General features: G+C 42.6%; 1 protein-coding gene across 11 annotated transcripts in view; it reads right to left on the reverse strand.

The window, feature by feature from the left end:
• Positions 1–2,949: 2,949 nt before the first annotated feature.
• Positions 2,950–19,371, reverse strand: part of TPX2 (TPX2 microtubule nucleation factor) — a 67,772-nt gene continuing 51,350 nt past the window's right edge. For 6 of the 11 annotated variants that reach the window (XM_035298171.3, XM_054255146.2, XM_035298172.3 and 3 more), the window contains 6 exons: positions 16,117–16,212; positions 14,891–15,067; positions 14,380–14,526; positions 12,071–12,182; positions 10,423–10,610; positions 2,950–7,523 (listed from right to left, as the gene is read on the reverse strand). In XM_035298171.3, coding sequence (XP_035154062.3) covers positions 7,413–7,523; positions 10,423–10,610; positions 12,071–12,182; positions 14,380–14,526; positions 14,891–15,067; positions 16,117–16,212 — 831 coding nt within the window. In that variant the 3' untranslated portion in view covers positions 2,950–7,412. The remainder of the gene's footprint in view (positions 7,524–10,422; positions 10,611–12,070; positions 12,183–14,379; positions 14,527–14,890; positions 15,068–16,116; positions 16,213–19,371) is intronic. The other 5 variants (XM_035298175.3, XM_078371147.1, XM_078371145.1 and 2 more) reach the window with 1 other exon arrangement.

Raw genomic sequence — 19,371 nt, forward strand, 5'->3', positions numbered from 1 at the left:
TGTGTTAGGGGAAAGCAAACACAGACAATTCTGTCCCATAAATAGAGCTCAGAAAAATCCTTGAAAAACAAGCATTTTCAATGTAGAGAAGCAAACTCAGAACAATGGAATAGCATCCTGCTGTTAAAAATGGTATTTACAAAGTATGCAAAAATATAGGAAAAATGAGTTACTATTATGCTAAATGAAAAATAATACCAAATATATATATAGAGAAAGGCTCTACTATGCATAAAACCAGACAGAGTTTTACACAAAAGAAAATACCTACTCATCCGTGTGATAGGGTGTCCCCAAGTATGGTGATGGAGGTATGTCAGTGCAAGGCTAGAGCCTTCTCCTCTCTCTTTACCACTAAGCAAGCAGGCTGCCCCAGACTGCTTTTCACATTACAAGTTATGACCACTGACTAGTATCTTGACCCACTGGAAATTTCTCCCACCCTTGCTCCCAAAAGAAGATCTGAGACCATCAGTGCCAAAACAAGCTGGGCAATAGTACTTGGATGCAACTCTTCGCACCTTCACACACCTGCAATGTTCTGGGACACCAGTCCCATGCTACATGTGTCTCTTCAGATCTGACAGGTCTCTATTTCTTCTCTGTCCAATAAAGCTTAAATTTAAAAACATTAAAAAAAAAAAAAAGGCTGGCGTGGTGGCTCACGCCTGTAATCCAAGCACTTTGGAGGCCAAGGTGGGCGGATCACTTGAGGTCAGGAGTTCAAGACCAACCTGACCAACATGGTGAAACCCTGTTTTAATTAAAAACAACAACAACAAAAAACCCAGGGAGGGCAATTGAGGCCATCAGACCAGGTTTAGTCTGTTGAAATCATTCTTTCATGATAAAACCTAGTATTTGCTTAAGTCTTTCCCCTGCCCTCCTGGTCTGAGTGAAATGTCAGCATTTGTGAAGCTGTTTCAGGAAGCTGATACTTTTAGCACATTAGAGCCATGGTGTGGCCTGAGCCCAGACTCTTATTCATTTACAAGGAGAACAGCAAAAATCATCAGACATTTCCAATGTCAGCAACCTTTACTACAGCGCTAAGAAACAGTAGGTGTGCAAGATGACAAGGAAACAAGGAAAAAGCATGTTTTTGTCCCCAGGCTTTTTGTAGCAACTACACTGGCTTCAGCTGGATAACAAATTGTGCTGGAATTCTTGGCTTTGGAGCAAACATGTCAGCTCCCTGGTTACGCCTTCGTCATTGCCCAAAGTACCACACACTTTAACCTTCCTGCTCTTTCCATAGGCCTGGGTTTGTCCCGTATCCAGGAAACTTTATATGTTGTCTAAACTGAGCATCCCAGCAGGCTGCAAGGCAGATGGCAGCTCAGGATTCAGAATGTTGACCAATTCCTACCTGGATCCACACCACCGAGCTGTAACTCAGCCTGCCTGTGCAGAAATAGGAGCCCAGCCACGTGGCTAACAGCTTTTTTAACTGCTACTCTCAGCAATGAGGAACTTCCCCAGCAGACAAGATTCAGTAAGACGGCCTTCATCGAGAGAACTGAAAAGGAAGCAATATCAAGACTGACCCAATAGGAGACACAGGTTCAACCAAACACTCAAGACAATAAGCAAACCCCTAAAGCTCAACTGAGCCAGGAGATGAGGACCAGGTGCTATCTTGCCCTCTAGTCCTTGGGACCTTAGGTCACAAACCCAGGACATCATGCAGAAGTTTGCCTCCATGTTACTACATTGTCTGTCATAAGAAGCTTCATTCTTCAGTCAGGAAGGAAGCCAGGACATGCCTGAGGTAACACCTTAACATCTTTTTTTTTTCTGAGATGGAGTCTCGCTCTGTCGCCCAGGCTGGAGTGCGATGGCACGATCTCAGCTCACTGCAACCTCCACCTCCCAGGTTCAAGTGATTCTCCTGCCTCAGCCTCCTGAATAGCTGGGACTATAGGTGCATACCACCATGCCCAGCTAATTTTTGTATTTTTTAGTAGAGACAGGGTTTCACCATGTCGGTCAGACTGGTCTTGAACTCCTGACCTTGTGATCCACCCGCCTCAGCCTCCCAAAGTGCTGGGATTACAGGCATGAGCCACTGCACCCAACCTGAACTACATTTTTTTTTTTTTTTTTTTTTTGAGACAGAGTCTCACTGTCGCCCAGGCTGGAGTGCAGTGGTATAATCTCGGCTCACTGCAACCTCCACCTCCTGGGTGTAAGCAGTTCTCTGCCTCAGCCTCCGAGCAGCTGGGATTACAGGTGCGTGTTACCATGCTTGGCTAATTGTATTTTTTAGTAGAGACGGGGTTTCACCATGTCGGTCAGGCTGGTCTTGAACTCCTGACCTCGTGATCCACCCGCCTCAGCCTCCCAAAGTGCTGGGATTACAGGCGTGAGCCACCGCCCCCGGCCAGACTACATCTTTTAAATGCACAACACGTATGAAGAAACCAAGGTACAGAATGTAAAGTATGATGCTGTTTGTGTAAAAAAAAAAATAAGAGGAGGAGGGTAGGTGGAATGTATAGGAAGAAACCGTGTCTGCAAGGGAACTTAAGAAACTTGCAGCACTGTCTCTGGGGAGGGGAGCTGAGCAGCTGGGAGGAATAGGATGAAGACTTGATGTTTGTATCTTATCAGTTCAGAACCATGTGAATGTATAACTTTTCAAAGAACAAATTAAAATTTTTTAAAATGCAGAATGCGGCCGGGCGTAGTGGCTCACGCCTGTAATCCAAGCACTTTGGAGGCCAAGGCGGGAGGATCACCTGAGGTCGGGAATTCAAGACCAGCCTGACCAACATGGTGAAACCCTGTCTTTAGTTAAAAAAAAAAAAATGCAGAATGCTACTGTCTTATTTCTTCAAAAATGCTCTATAAATGTGTGTGCTCATAGACAACATTCTGGAAGAATCCTATTGTGAACTATGGGTTACTCTGGAACATGGGAGTTGGGGAAGAAAGGACACTTTCATGTTTTATTTCATACAGTTAGTAGCATTTTAATTGTATCCAAAAGGCAGTACTCCTTGGGCAAATTTTACTTTAAAAGAAAAAGAAAAAAACCTTCTTTAAACTGCAACCTCACTTTCAACAACAATCCCTAAACTCTCACAGCACTCTGTCTCACGCTACTGAATCACATCTCATCTTGTGTTACCATTATTCGTGTCCAGGTCTCATCTGTTAAATACTGGAGCAACTGCAACTGCGGTCTGTGTACCTCACTGGCTCCACTTCCCAGGGACAAGACTCTACAGAAAAGAACTGGTAAGGAATAAAACAAGCAAAATGGTAACCAAGCAATTACACAAGACAAAACAATCAACCAAAGTTAAGAGTGAGCAGTAATCTTATGTGTATGTTAATTAGTACAAGAATATCAGCAAGAAGAAATCATCGCCAAGTTAAAAATGCACTGAAAATAAAGCATGCTTCCCAGAATTGCAGGAATTCTGACCATCTGCATGTGTGCATGTGCTAGGAGCTTTGCAACATAGCCAAGCAAAGGCCAGGAATCCCAGCACTTTGAGAGGCCGAGGTGAGCAGGTCTCTTGAGGTCAGGAGTTTGAGACCAGCCCGGACAACATGGCAAAACCCCACCTCTACTAAAAATACAAAAAAATTAGCTGGGTGCAGTGACATGTGCTACTCGGAATGCTGAGGCAGGAGAATCACTTGAACCTAGGAGGCAGAGATTGCAGAGAGCCAAGATTATGCCTCTGTACTACAGCCTGGATGACAGAGCAAGACTCTATCTCCCAAGGGAAAAAAAAAAGGCAAGCGAAGAGTGGCAGTCAAATTTCTTAAAATTCAGTAAATTCTTATCTCAGGACATGTTCTCTATTTAGGAAAATTCCTGAGTGACCTATGAGTGCGGAAAGATGATGCTCCTATTAGCACATAGCCTGAAGGGATTAAAAAATAATTTTTCTGTAAAATGAAAGCAGAAAGTTTGAGTTTCTGGGGAAAATAGGAGAGTGTGCTAGAAAAATGAGTGATATGAGGTGGTCCAGAAAAAGAGGGCTGAGTACTAGGCAAGAGACCATGCGGTGCAGAAGCAGATCGCCACTGGGAAGCTGAGCAATTCTCGGAAGGAAGAGGCACTGAATGCTGATGTCTCAATGTTAAGCTACTTTCTCTAAAGTAATGGAACTCTTCTTTGTGGCTTCTAACAGACTGTCACTTATTACCACTGACATGAGTTTGCACCGGGGATTATCCAGAATGGAGCAAATGGGGCAGAAGAATCTCTCATGGCCATAATTCTCAGTAACACTCCCCAAACCCTCAATCTGAGGGCCGGATTTATTCCCCTACCTGAAGCGAGAACAAACAAAACTAGACAAGATATATGAAAAAATGATACCAGACAGAAATACATGAAAGATCGTGCTAGAGGAGAACTGCTGATACCAGTAGAGAGAAAATCTACATAGAACAGACACAGAGATCAAGAGATGAGCAGAAGCGGAAAAAAACAAAACAAGAGATAACCAGAAAAAAATGAATGCTGCTGTGAACCCACAAGAAATAAAAGAACTGGGGTAGAACTGACTTCTCACAGTACAAGAGACGGACCCTGTCTCTGTTTGGGGCTGACACCTGGGTGCCCTCTATAATTCCCTTTCTTTCACTGTCTACAACCAATCTGTTAGGAAGTCTTTCTAGTTACAACTTCAAAACATACTCAGGGCCAGGCATGGTGGCTCACGCCTATAATCCTAGCACTTTGGGAGGCTGAGGCGGGTGGATGGCCTGAAGTCAGGAGTTCGAGACCAGCCTGGCCAACATGATGAAACCATGTCTCTACTAAAAATACAAAAATTAGCTGGGCATGGTGGCAGGGGCCTGTAATCATAGCTACTCAGGAGGTTAAGGCAGGAGAATCATTTGAACCCAGGAGGCAGAGGTTGCAGTGAGCCAAGATCACACCATTGCACTCCAGCCTGGGCAACAAGTGAGACTTTGTCTCAAAAAAAAACCAAAAAAACACATTCAGAATCCAACCACTTCTCCTCTCTGCCACTGCTACCACCCTAATCCAAGTCACTGTCAACTCTTACCTGGACCACAACCAAGAACCTCCTCACCTTCCCAATTACAATCTCAAATGCCCCCCACACTCCCAACCCATCTATTCACACAGCAGTCAGCATATCTGTCACCTGACACAAGAGCTTAAATTATTTGCTTATTGTCTATCTCCCCTACTAAAATGTGAGCTCCATAAAGGCAAGGTCTTCTTTTTGTTGTTCACTGCTGTATTCCCAGATATGAGAACAGTGCCAAGGCAGTCATCCCTCAGTATCCATGGAGGATTGGTTCCAGGATACCCCCTCATTCTCTACCTCCACACATCCGTTTACAGGAAAGGACCTGCAAACCATACTGGGAGAAACACTATCTTGCTTTGTCAACTAATGCTGAGACTGCAACGGCTTGCACATAAGAGATTCATAAATGCTTACTGAATAAAAAAAGGAATATAAAATAAATTTCAGGTCATATATGGAACCTAGGACTAGCCTGGGCAGAACCTGGATGCTTTTGTATTTCCTAGCACAGGTGATAACTGATGGAGTCGATACTCAAAAATGATGTGAATTCTAAAAGAAAATACATTGTTTAACATGGATCTAGGCCAATTCTATGCCAGCCACAAGAAACACAAAGATGGTATGGCAATTCTTATCTTCAAGGGACTTACACATCTGTATCTCTATTAATTTGTGAACAAGTTCAAGTAACTCAGGTATAATTGCTCTACTAAAGATGTATATAAGAAACCTTTGGGAGTCACAAAGAAGGAAGTGACCATCTTTACCTGAGGAGGTCAGAGGGTCAAAGATTTCTAAAAAAGATTTAACTTAGACCGGGCGCAGTGGACCATCCTGGTCAACATGGTGAAACCCCGTCTCTACTAAAAATACAAAAAATTAGCTGGGCATGGTGGTGCATGCCTGTAATCCCAGCTACTCGGGAGGCTAAGGCAGGAGAATTGCCTGAACCCAGGAGGCGGAGGTTGTGGTGAGCTGAGATCGTGCCATTGCACTCCAGCCTGGGTAACAAGAGCAAAACTCCGTCTCAAAAAAAAAAAAAAAAAAAAAAAGATTTAACTTAGGCCAGGTGCGATGGCTCACATCTATAATCCCAGCACTTTGGGAGGCCAAGGCAGGTAAATCACTTGCGGTCAGGAGTTAGAGACCAGCCTGCCCAACATGGTGAAACGCTGTCTTTACTAAAAATACAAGGATTAGCCGGTGTGGTGGCACACACCTGTAATCCCAGCAACTCGGGAAGCTGAGGTGGGAGAAGCATTTGAATCCAGAAGACAGGAGGCTGCAGTGAGTGGAGATCGCACCATTACACTCCAGCCTGGGCAACAGAGCAAGACTCCATATCAAAATAAAAATTTAAAAAAAATTAACTTGAGCTGAGTCTTACAAGGAAGAATCTAACAGATGAGACTAAGCTCTTTTAGTGAAGATGGTACAGTCTGTGCAAAGGCACAACATATGATTAAGTGGTTACTGAGAGAGAGTTAACAGAACATGGAAAGATATTCTGACATAAGACAGAAAAAAATTACAAAGTACTTTAAGGAGAGAGCCTGTGCTTTTAAAAAAAATTCCTGGACCCACCTCTCCAACTATCCATTTCCCAAATAAGATGTGACCTCCAAAAGGGCTTAACAGGTTTAAAAACATCTAATAACAAAATCAGGGAGGGAAATACAAAACATATTTATTCCACACCAGGTCTTAAAATGAACACTGCACTGTGCCCTGTTGTTATCAGCACCAACAAGTTGAGAACGTGTGTTAATAGCAGCTCCACCCAGAGCTAGCTGCGTGGCTGCTATGAGGCTCCCCAAGAGTCCATGCAGTCTTCTTCCTCACTGGTACAGTCAGTGAGGTTTTCTACCCTCACAGCAAAGGGATCCTTAACTATAAATTCACTGTGTGCAGAGAAGAGGACAGATTCTGATGTGCTGATTGCTTCTCATTTAAACCATGACTTATTCTCTATCTCAGGATTTAACTATCTTTATTTTCTGATTAAAATTTAAAAAAAAAAAGGGAAGGGGGAGAGTGGTAAGGGGCAATGGCAATAGAAATACACTGTGCTGACACAGACTAAATTCTAGTCAGAGTGAAGACCCATATAAAGGGGCCAACTGATGGTTTAAAGGAAGTAACTACATGGAGTCTAATCGAGACATACGGGTTATGTCTCGTCATTAGCCTCAATAATGTAAGAAAACAATTCTCAACAAAACTGGAGTCCACAGTTGTCAAGTATGCTCTCTGAGGCATGGATAGGTAAAAGTCTGGAGAAATGGGTTCTCTCCACACAATGACAAAGCAAGACGGTCCCAGGTTTGACATCCAGAGGGGGTCCCATTGCCAGGTGGTGTCCGCAGCTCACAGCTGAGTTTAGCAGTGGAATCGAGTGGAGAATTTGGGAGATACAGGCACAGTCAGAGGCTGGTCACTTGACTTTATCTCCAGACCCTGGTACTTGCGTATTGGATTTGCCTTATGCACCTGCAAAGCAGGGAAAATAAAGTTAATAAAGTTACCCGTGAGAGGGATGTCAGAGAACTACCCTTATAGCTGCTGTGACTTTTTCTTCTTGAGGTAAAACACCTGTAGAGTTTTATAGATCCCAGTCACTAATTTAAGGTGTGGGGAATGGGGGCGGGGGCAACACAGTATAATGGAAAAGTGCATGTCCTTTGGAGCCCAAACAGGTTTCTATTCAGGTCTCTATTGGGTCCCTCAGCTTGCCATTAGGCCACTTAGTCAGTCTCCTCAAGTCCCTCAGCTTTCACTAAAGAATGCCAAACCTGGCCAGGCGCCGTGGCTCACCCCTATAATCCCAGCACACTGAGAAGCCTAGGCGGGTGAATCACCTGAGAGGTGCTTGAGACCAGCCTGGCCAACATGGTGAAACCCTGTCTCTACTAAAAATACAAAAATTAGCCAGGCATAGTGGCGCATGCCTGTAATTCCAGCTACTCAGGAGGCTGAGGCAGGAGAATTGCTTGAATCCAGGAGGCAGAGGTTGCAGTGAGCCAAGATAGCACCACTGCACTCCAGCCTACGCAACAGAATGAGACTCTGTCTCAAAAAAAAAAAAAGAATGCTAAACCTATTACCTGTGTGATTTACTAGGGTATAGCAGGGCTGTACTCAAGTGTAGGAGAGAAGTTACAAGTTAAGAATTTGCCAGAGTACAGTCTTAAGCTTACTACTATAAATATTCACCAAAAGCCTGAAGCCTAGGGGGAAAAAAACGAAACAACTATACCAGGAAGGATGGCTAGAGAAGGGCATGGTCCCATCCATCCTTCAGGGTAGTCTAAAATCAATCCTAAATCAAGCCAGATTAATAGAGAGGTAACCAGCATGGACTGAACTGTGCTTTAGAATGTTGCCATCAGCTACACTGAGAATTGCTACAACAAACAGTTCTATAATGGCAGCAAACACAAGAGGCAGGTACCAAGTGCCAAAGAAAAATCAAAGTTGAGGCCAGAAAAAAAGCTGATTGTATGAGTGTATACAGAGCGGGGATTACACTATTTTCTCATTCACTCAGCAAATGGTAGTTTAGATTTTGTCAAGAGGCTAGTCTCTTGAATAGTGCGTCCATGGAACCTTCCTATGGGCATGGTCACCTATGCCAATCGCTGTTTCAACTGCTAGCCTAGCACTTTATTTATTTATTTAAAATAGAGATGGGACCTTGCTATGCTGCCCAGGCTTTTCTTGAATTCCTGGCCTCACAAAATCCTCCCACCAAAGTGTGAGGATTATAGGTGTGAGCTGCCACACCCAGTAGTCTAGCACTTTTAGACAAAACCTCAACAACTTAAATGCTTCTTTCTTTTTTTATTTTTATTTTTTGAGACCGAGTCTCGCTCTGCCTCTCCTAGGCTGGACTGCAGTGGTGAGATCTCGGCTCACCACAACCTCTGCCTCCCAGGTTCAAGCAATTCACCTGCCTCAGCCTCTGGAGTAGCTGGGATTACAGGTGTGTGCCACCACGCCCAGCTAATTTTTGTATATTTAGTAGAGATGGGGTTTCACCATGTTGGCTAAGGCTGCTCTCAAACTCCTGATCTCAAGTGATCCACCAGCCTAGGCCTCCTAAAGTGCTGGAATTACAGGTGTGAGCGACCACTCCCAGCCTTCTTTCTTTTTAATTGTGTATGTGTGTGTGTGTATTTTTTTAAAGACAGGGTTGCACCATGTTGGTCAGGCTGGTCTTGAACTCATGACCTCAGGTGATTCACCTGCCTTGGCCTCCAAAGTGCTTGGATTATAGGCATGAGCCACCATGCCCGGCCACACTGTATATTTTTATTGTGTTCCATTGATGTTTTAAAGTAGACATACATAATGGAATAGTTACATCTTGCTAATTAACAAACACATTACCTCACATAGTTGTCTTTATTATAGTATCAGAACTTAACATCCACTTTCTTTACAGTTTTCAAGAATACAATATGTCATAACAGTCACCTTGTTATATAATAGATCTCTTGAAATTTACTCCTCCCATCTAACTGTAACTAAGTAACCTTTGACCAACATCTCCTTATACCCCTTTCTCTTTTTATTCATCATATGAAGTTCCATCTAAAACTGTCTTCTTGGCCAGGCGCCGTGGCTCAGGCTTGTAATCCCAGCACTTTGGGAGGCTGAGGCAGGTGGATCATCTCAGGTCAGGAGTTCAAGACCAGCCTGACCAACATGGTGAAACCCCCGTCTCTACTAAAAATACAAAAATCAGCCAGGCATGGTGGCACGCACCTATAATCCCAGCTACTCAGGAGGCTGAGGCAGGAGAATCGCTTGATCCTGGGAGGCGGAGATTGCAGTGAGCTGAGATCATGCCACTGCATTCCAGCCTGGTAGACAGAGGGAGACTCCGTCCTTCCCTATGTATTCTTGTCTAATTATAAAACTGAGAGGTGCTTCTTAAGCCCAGAAGTAAATAAAAATGTTACATAAATAAAATAAACAAATAAAAGAAGAGTCCTAGGAAAAACATCACTGTACATGGTGATACCACATGCTGTCCTCCTTATGAAAACTTCTGGAGGAAATTATGTCTAAAAATTCACCCTCACACAGCTAAATGTTATTTTCTGAACAACTATCTTACGTCTCATGAACACTGTAAGTTTTGTAACTGACAGGTTGGTTCTACAAAGGACCAAAATTACAGCTCCTACTTAGATCACAATGTATCCATCTTAAGCTTCATTCACAACTCAACTTCACCTCCACCCTCAGTCTGTGCAATTCCCCCTTTCGCTTTTTGTCGTTGGTACAGTCTTGGGGGCTACCTGACATCCTGTCTCGAACAAGGTAAGAAACAGGTAAAATAAAACAGAGGCAAGTCTGAGTTAGTACTCATACTCCCAATTACCAGTTCTTTCCGTAGCCTGGCCAGCTCCTCCTTTTCCTGCTCTTCCTCCAGTTGCCTGGCCTCCTCCAATTGCTGGGCTTTCTGGGCTTCTACCTCAGCCATTCTCTTCTCCAGCTCCTGACGCTCTTTAGCTCTCTTCTCAGTAGCCAGCTGGAAAGGTTCCTGAACTAGAGAACCAGAAAGGCCCTCTAAGTACAGAAACAGAAAGAATATTGATGCACAAGAAAGACTTGCATAGCCGGGCGTGGTGGCTCATGCCTGTAATCCCAGCACTTTGGGAGGCTGAGGCGGGTGGATCATGAGGTCAAGAGATGGAGACCACCTGGTCAACATGGTGAAACCCCATCTCTACTAAAAATACAAAAAATTAGCTGGGCGTGGTGGCACGTTCCTGTAATCCCAGCTCCTCAGGAGGCTGAGGCAGGAGAAATGCCTGAACCCAGGAGGCGGAGGTTGCGGTGAGCCGAGATCACGCCATTCCACTCCAGCCTGGGTAACAAGAGTGAAACTCCATCTCAAAAAAAAAAAAAAAAAGAAAGACTTGCATAAACCTATGCCCCTTGGAATAAGCAAGTGGCACAGAAATGCACACTAACTGGAAGACTGTGCTCTAAGCAAGCCCCCATTGGGAGAAAGGTACAACAAACCACATACAAAAGTTTTAATTTTTTTTTTTGAGATGGAGTCTCACTCTGTTGCCCGGGCTGGAGTGCAGTAGTGCAATCTCAGCTCACTGCAACCTCCACCTTCTGGGTTCAAGCAATTCTCCTGTCTCAGCCTCCCAAGTAGCTGGGACTACAGGTGCCTGCCACCATGCCCAGTTAATTTTTGTATTTTTAGTAGAGACGTGGTTTCACCATGTTGGTCAGGCTGGTCTCGAACTCCTGACCTCAGGTGATCCACCTGCCTCAGCTTCCCAAAGTGCTGGAATTACAGGCATGAGCCACTGCACCCGGCCAAAAAGTTTTAGAATTTTAAGAGTTCAAAGGGCCCCTGGAAATCATCTATAGTAAATGGGAAAAAAGCAAAGAGGTTAAGTAGCTTGCACAAAACTATACAGTGATTGATTTTGAGGCAGACATAGCAGAAAAATCCCAATATTCTTTTTATCCCTTTTTGGAAAGATTTTTTTGAAAAAGAGATGGGGTCTTGCTATGTTGCCCGTGCTGGTCTCAAATCTCTGGGCTCAAGCAATCCTCCCGCCTCAGCCTCCCAAAGTGCTGGGACTAGAGGCATGATACTGGCACACCCAGTGGAATCCCAGTATTCTAGCACACTGCCCACTATTTAAGGAATCAAATGTTTTATATCTAAAGTTTGCTTCAGAGTGAATTCCAGAAAGCCATACAGGCTCTCCCTTCCTCATTTACTTGTTTCTCCATGGGTGGGGAAAGCCTATCATTATTGTTGAAATACCAGCTGCTTCTACTAAGGTTCATCTTAAATGAATCTGGCACATCCTGGAACTCAACATAGCTGCTGGGTTCAATAAAGGCAAAAGACTGGGTCTAGGGGAAGAAAAGCTACCATCTGCTAAAGTCAAATGCTTCTAGTTGACACAGCATTGTGCTGACACACTGAGTCCCAGCATCCCACTGGGAAGTCCGACAATTCTCCCCCAGTCCCACCAGAGTACATATAATACTACCAGCAACTGATTTCTTCTCTTTCTTGGGAACAAAGGGCTCCTGAGAGATGACGGTGTTAGGACGAGCCTTGAAGCAAGCTGCTTCTTTCTGCTGTTTCAGTTCTTCTTCCAGCTATTAGAGAGAAAGTCTGTCAGATGAGCGATGCCACAACTTTACATGACTACTACCTCAATAACTTAAGTTCTAATGTCTGAACTGTTTCATCAATAAAAATAGCAGGTTTAATATAAAACTTAGTAAAATATCTCTCATGCAAACTTTATAATGAACAGATTAGTCTGACAACATTTGAACTGAGAACTAGAAAGTGTTATTATTTTTTGAAACACAGTTTCACCATGTTAGCCAGGATGGTCTCGATCTCTTGACCTCGTGATCCACCCACCTCAGCCCTGCCAAGTGTTGGGATTACAGGCGTGAGCCACCATGCCCAGCCAAGAACTAGGAAGTATTTTTAAGATACTTTTAAGATTCCCAACACAAAGAAATGATAAAAGTTTGAGATCATGTATATGTTAATTACCCTGATCAGATCACTATACTCTATATGTATTGAAATATCACTAGGTACCCCAAGAATATGTACAATTATTATTTGTAAATTAAAAAAACAAAAAGTTGGTTTTTCAGTTTTTTTCCGAGAAGGAGTCTTGCTCAGTTGTCCAGACTGGAGTGCAATGGCACGGTCTTGGCTCACTGCAACCTCTGCCTCCCAGGTTCAAGTGATTCTCCTGCCTCAGCCTCCCAAGTAGCTGGGACCACAGGCATGCGCCACCATGCCCAGCTAATTTTTGTATTTTTAGTAGAGACGGGGTTTCACCATGTTGACCAGGATGGTCTCGATCTCTTGACCTCGTGATCCACCCGTCTCCAGGCGTGAGCCACCAATTCAGTTTATTTAACAAATAAAATGCAGAGAGACTTGGCACAGTGGCTCACAAGATTTTTCAGGTTTTGATCATTAAAGAACCAGGTGATGGGTTCATGAAAATTAATTATACTATTCTACTTTTACATGTGTCTGAAAAACTTCTCAAAACAATTGTTTTTGTTGTTATTTGCAGAAAATGCCCTACACAGACATTCTGTGCCTTAATCATTGAGAAGGGGAAATTCACTATTTCCAAGTCAACAGTCCTAAGGTTTCCTAGAGAACCACACCAACAAGGGACCAACGTTCAGTCATGTAAGTCATTACATCTCTCAGGCTTCAAGAGGGGTAATTCCTTAAAAAAAAAAAAAAAAAAAAAAAAATAGCCTAGAGCTCCTTTTGGAAACAGTCCAAGATTAATGATGACATAAAAATCCCAATAAATTTAGAAATTCAGGGAAACTTTTTTCCAGCCTGGTAGAATTAGATCCCAATTAAATCAGCAAATAATCAATTAATTGTTTTAAATCACCTGTCACTTATAAAGAGCAAATAGCACATCATGCTGAGAAAATAGCATTCTATATTAACAATCTATTTTCCCATACTGTTTCTTACCAATGCATCAACAGAAAGGAATAAACACAATGAATGAGTCTAACAGATGGAATAGATAAGATCTTAAAGAGACTCCTGACTCCAGAAAAGCCTGTCCATTCCCACAACCCCCCATTAATCACTTGGAGCAGGGGACATTCCCCAGGTGATCACTTAGAGCAGGGGTCAGCAAACTCTGGCCCACAGGCTAAATCCAGCTTGCAACCTGTTTTAGTACAGCCCCTGACCTAAAAATGGTTTTTACATTTTTAAAGAATTGACTGGGCACAGTGGCTCATGCTTGTAATCCCAGCACTTTAGGAGGCCGAGGCCAGTGGATCACTTGAGATCAGGAGTTTGAGACCAGCCTGGCCAACATGGCAAAGCCCTATCTCTACTAAAAATACAAAAATTAGCCAGGCGTGGTAGTGTACACCTGTAATCCCAGCTACTCAGGAGGCTGAGATGGGAGAATCACCTGAACCTGGGAGACGGAGGTTGCAGTGAGCTGAGATCACACCACTGCATTCCAGCCTGGGTGAGAGAGTGAGACTCTGTCTCAAAAATAAAAAGTAGTTGAAAACATGTGTGTGTGCAAACACACACACAGACATGCACGCGCACACACACACTATGTGACAGAGACCATATGTAACTCACTAAACCTAAAATATTTCTTATCTGGCCCCTTTACAGAAATAATGTGTTGGCCCCTGATTTACAGTGAGAGCCCCTGAAACAATCTAGTATATTAACTCAGATGATTTCAGTGTAGTGGGTCTGCCTGTCCAACCAACCAACTAAGAAATTAACATTTTGGGTGCTCTCCCCATCCCCTACCTGGTGCTTCCAAATCTGTGCCTTCAAAGCACCTCTTTTGTCAGTCTCCAAGCAGAAAGGTTCAATCTGGGTCACATTCTTTACCTTCTTCTCTGGCAGGTTAATGGTGTCAAAATGAGGCAAGGGAAGTGCCTTGAACTTGGGTATCTAACAGAAAAAACAACCCATGAGACTAAAGATAAAGACTAGCTGGAAAGCAGTAGCTACTCCAGAATATTTGGATGAATCTGAAAAATAAGAAAGGACAATCAGTTTTCAAAGTAGCATTCTCTAGCAGAAAAGAATAATGGGTTCAAAAGGAAATCAAGGCTTTTCTCCTAATATTGCCTGTAACTGGCAGTGTGATCAGAGGCAAGTCACTTAACCTCCTTGTGCCAGAAGGATTAAATTACTTGTTCTTGTAAAGATCAAAAGAAGTCAGTGATTTTGTAGTTAAAAATACTATAGAAAAGACGATCTTTGAGGGATCAAAGAATAGTATTCTACTACTTGCAGAAATGGAAACACCTACCTCTCCTTTCTGCAGTTCTTTTATTTTCTTCTCCTTCTGCAACTGACGTTCTTTGTCTCGAGAATCAAAGGAGAAAGGGCATATTTCCACGGTTCTTGCCTCTGGGATTGGGGGCTTAAAAGGCACCCCAAAATATGGCACAGGTTGAGCTTTTATCACTACTGGTTCATCCTCTTCCTAAGGAAAAAACTGCAGTTTAGAAATAAGGTTCCTCACTCTCTTCTACTTCCCCAGAATGTGGACTCAGAAGACATCATATTAATATGTGGCATTAATTAAAACAAGTCACTCAGCCTTTTAGGTGTCTTAGCTTCCTTTTCTATCAAGAGAGCTGATGACTTAGGTAAGTCATCTACCACCTCACAGGGGTGAAACCAAGAGAAAGCATCTGGTAAATGATTAACACAATTACTCTGAAAAGATCTAGTTTTCCACAGGAATGTTGTAAAAACCAAATAAGATCTAACACTATGAATAAAATGACATCAGAAGATAGGTCCCAACCAAGCATATACCTTAGCCTCTTCTTTGGCCAGCCTCCAGACTTCCTTAAAACATGTGACTGGGACTTAATGATTGCCAAACCCAGAATAGTACCAAGTTGTTTGGGTTCAAACTGGTAACACAAGATTACTGCATATTTTAGTTTCAAATGAACCTATAAAAAGGCTTATGCTTGAGATCTGCTATAAAATTACCCTAACTCTGGATATTTATAGATAAAATGGGAGATGTAACAAGAAACTGGCCTGATCAATGACAGTTTATATATTACAGTTCCATAAACCACCACCACAGTCAACTTTGCAATTCCTGGGTTAATGGAGATAGGACAAAGTGGATGTAATTACTTAGTATGAATTTTCAAAGTCCCTCACTGAATAGTGACAATCTAAGGCAAAATCAAGTGCAGGACTTAGCAACTTTTGATCCATGTTACAAAGAGCAGCTGATTTTCAATGCTACAGCAGACAAGCCTCCAATGCTTAACTGTTCCTGTTTCCATAAATTAACTAGTTTTCACCAAGAACAGAAAATTCATACCCTTACCAATTATTGTGTTCTTGGAGGAACAAAAGAAATGAACAAATGTTCATACCCATTCTTAAAGACAAGTCCAGAAAAGAATGGTTGTCTCTGAGCTCCATTAAGATTAATAAATGGTAAGGCTTAGATTGACTGACTATATCGAAGGACAGAGAACGCCTCTACTCCCAGGGAATCACCTCATCTTCTTTGGTGGGCATTCGAATTCTGTTCTTCAATGCAAAGGCTGGTGACTTGGGGACGGTAATTGGAAGTATTTTCTTTTCAGGAACACCCTGAAAGAAGTAAGAAACTCAATTAGACGTCACAAAACCATCTCCACTAAGCTGTATGACAAGATTAAATCCTCTTTTTTCCCCTTTGGATAGAGACAGGGTCTCAAACTCCTGGGCTCAGGCAATCCTGTCTCGGCCTCCAAAGTGCTGGGATTACAGGCGTGAGCCACAGCACCTGGCCTAGAATGGTATTTTTGAGTTTTTAAAATATAATTAATCTAAGCACAGAAAATAAAAGAACATCAAAACTGGAAATACCAAATTGTCAACTCTCATATTTCTTTGAGGATGGATAAAGGAGTTTAATTTTCTACATCTCGTAATCCTTCTGTTTGTTTGGTTATTTGTTTGTTTTGAGACAGAGTCTCACTCTGTTGCCCACGCTGGAGTGCAATGGTGCAATCTCGGGTCACTGTAACCTCTGCCTCCTGGGCTCAAGCGATCCTCCCACCTCAGCCTCCTGAGTAGCTGGGACTACAGGCACTCACCACTATGCTCAGCTAATTATTTTTTGTAGAAATGGGTCTCAAATTCCTGGCCTCAAGCAATCTCCCGCCTTGGCCTCCCAAAGTGTGAGGATTACAGACATGAACCACTGCATCCAGACTTATATCTCATAATTTTAATACATCCAACTGCTCTGAAGATTTTTCCTTAATGATTTTAAAAAGTTACTAATATTTCAAATCATTGTGGAATAAATAACATGTGTCATACTGTGTACATAATTTAATACATTTTAGAAAGTTGTTCCATAGCATTTTTTGATTTGAACAGAATTTATATTCTATCACAAATCTGGCAATTAATCCTAACTGCAAAATGGTATTTCTTGGCTGCTGGGTTTTTTTTTTATTTTTTTGTTTTTTTTTCTTGAGACAGAGTCTTACTCTGCTGCCAAGCCGGAGTGCAGTGGCATGATCTCAGCTCATTCAATCGCTTGAATCCTGGGTTCAAGCAATTCTCCTGTCTCAGCCTCCCGAGTAGCTGAGTACAGGCAAGCACCACCACACTCAGCTAATTTTTGTATTTTTAGTAGAGACGGGGTTTCACCATGTTAGCCAAGATGGTCTCGATCTCCTGACCTTGTGATCCACCCGCCTCAGCCTCCCAAAGTGCTGCAATTACAGGCATGAGCCACCATGCCCGGCTGCTGCTATTTTGAATGACGTATATAACCAGATCAATTAAGAACAAAACAAAACCTCAGTAATTCCTTATTTGTTACATTCGTGTCCACATCCTGACCCCATTAGCTCTAGTCTCCTAATAGTATTTCAGCTCTGCATCCCATTCCTCCAATTCATTGTTTGCATATCGTCCAAATTATTACTCTAAAGCACATTTGATCTCATTACTTCCTGACTGAAAATTCTTTAACGGTTCCTACTGCCTACCTACAACAGCATAACAAACTGATTCCTGGGCATGAAATGCAAGGCACTTGCTTGAATCTCACTCATAAATACCTCCCCTTCACAGCCTGCTTAGTAGTAGCATTAATCTGGTACCCTGCCTGACTCTCCTGCCTTACCTCTCACCCGTTCTCACACATCACGTTCCAACCATGATGAACACTGGTCACTCTCCACATGGTTCCTCTCTTAGTGACTTTGCTTATGCTTTCTCTGTCTGAAATGCCCCAGCTGCTTGAGAAGCACCCAACTCATTAAGCATTTCCTTTTTCTTTCCTTTTTTTTTTTTTTTAAGACAAGTCTTGCTCTGTTGCCCAGGCTAAAGTGCAACGGCGCAATCTCAGCTCACTGCAATCTCCACCTCCCAGGTTCAAGCGATTCTCCTGCCTCAGCTTCCAGAGTAGCTGGGATTATAGGCATGCACCACCATGTCTGGCTAATTTTTGTATTTTTAGTAGAGATGGGGTTTCACCATGTTGGTCAGGCTGGTCTCAAACTTTTGACCTTGTGATCCACCCACCTCAGCCTCCCAAAAGTGTTGGAATTATAGGAGTAAGCCACTGTGCCTGGCCACATCTCTTCTATTATAAAGGCTTTAAATAGATCTCTCCACTCCCAGGATCTACAGAACTGACCCCTTTTTCCCACTGTAAATGGTTTTATCACAGTCTATACAAAATTTAATTGTACTTATTATTAATTGTCATTTCCCCCTCCTAGCCTGAGTGCTTCAAGGCTGTGGACTATTTTACTCCATCAATCTCAAGTAGCTAACATAGACCTTGGCAAGTATAAAGCATTCAGTAAATGTTTGTTGAATGAATGCAGAATGAATGGACACATCAGGAATAGAATTTATACCTTGGACTCTAGGAGGATACCTTGGGAGCCTTCTCTTTAATCCCAACAATGCTGCAACTGTTCGAAACATGTTTGGAATGACTTTCTTGGAGTGGCTTTCAAAGTCACTTTCTGGACCATGCAAAGACAGTTGCTCAACCTTTACTGTTCACTTAACAAATAGTTTCCACCTCTATTATGTTGGACTACTCAGAAGTTTTAGTTCCAAATAACCTTAAAGTAGATTCTAAAAGCAAATTAATGTTTAAAATACATGTGAAGAGTTGTCAACCTGGGAGGGATCTAAAAGGCTCATCTCAGGATTCAAGATGAATGGCTTTTCCAAAATGCTTTATGCAAAATCCCTTCAATCACTGGAAGGGATTTATAGTCTGTCAAGGTGACCAATGTGAAAGGAATGGTCATTTTGCTGTGAAATTTCTTAAGTTTTCTAAAGAACGCTAGAATCATTAGCATAATGAAATCTGATATAGATCTTGTAATGAGAGTGACAAAAGTCCAAGAATTGGGTTGTCAAATGATGTTTACCATAAAACAGCAACAACAACAACAAAATCTGCTCTTCTCTAGACAGGTGGACAAATAGCCACTTGCACGAGGGGCAAGTGAAGAGGGACAAACAGTGAGCAAGGAGCCAGGGGTCTGTCTGTTCTAGCCCAGCTCTGCTTTTAATCTGTATAACCTTGAACACATCAGATAGCCTTCTAGGCCTCAGGGATTTTTAATAAAATAAAGTAACTGAAATAAGTATCTGAGGATTAACTTAGATCTAAAATAATTCCCTCTCTCTGCATTCACCCAACAGAAATATCTGCATTTTAAAAGAGAAGCAAGGGAAACCTCTAGTAAGTAGGCCATAAAAGAGTTATTTATGAGTGAGATC

This window comes from Callithrix jacchus, chromosome 5 (genome assembly GCF_049354715.1).
Source record: "Callithrix jacchus isolate 240 chromosome 5, calJac240_pri, whole genome shotgun sequence".
Taxonomy (NCBI): Eukaryota; Metazoa; Chordata; class Mammalia; order Primates; family Cebidae; genus Callithrix; species Callithrix jacchus.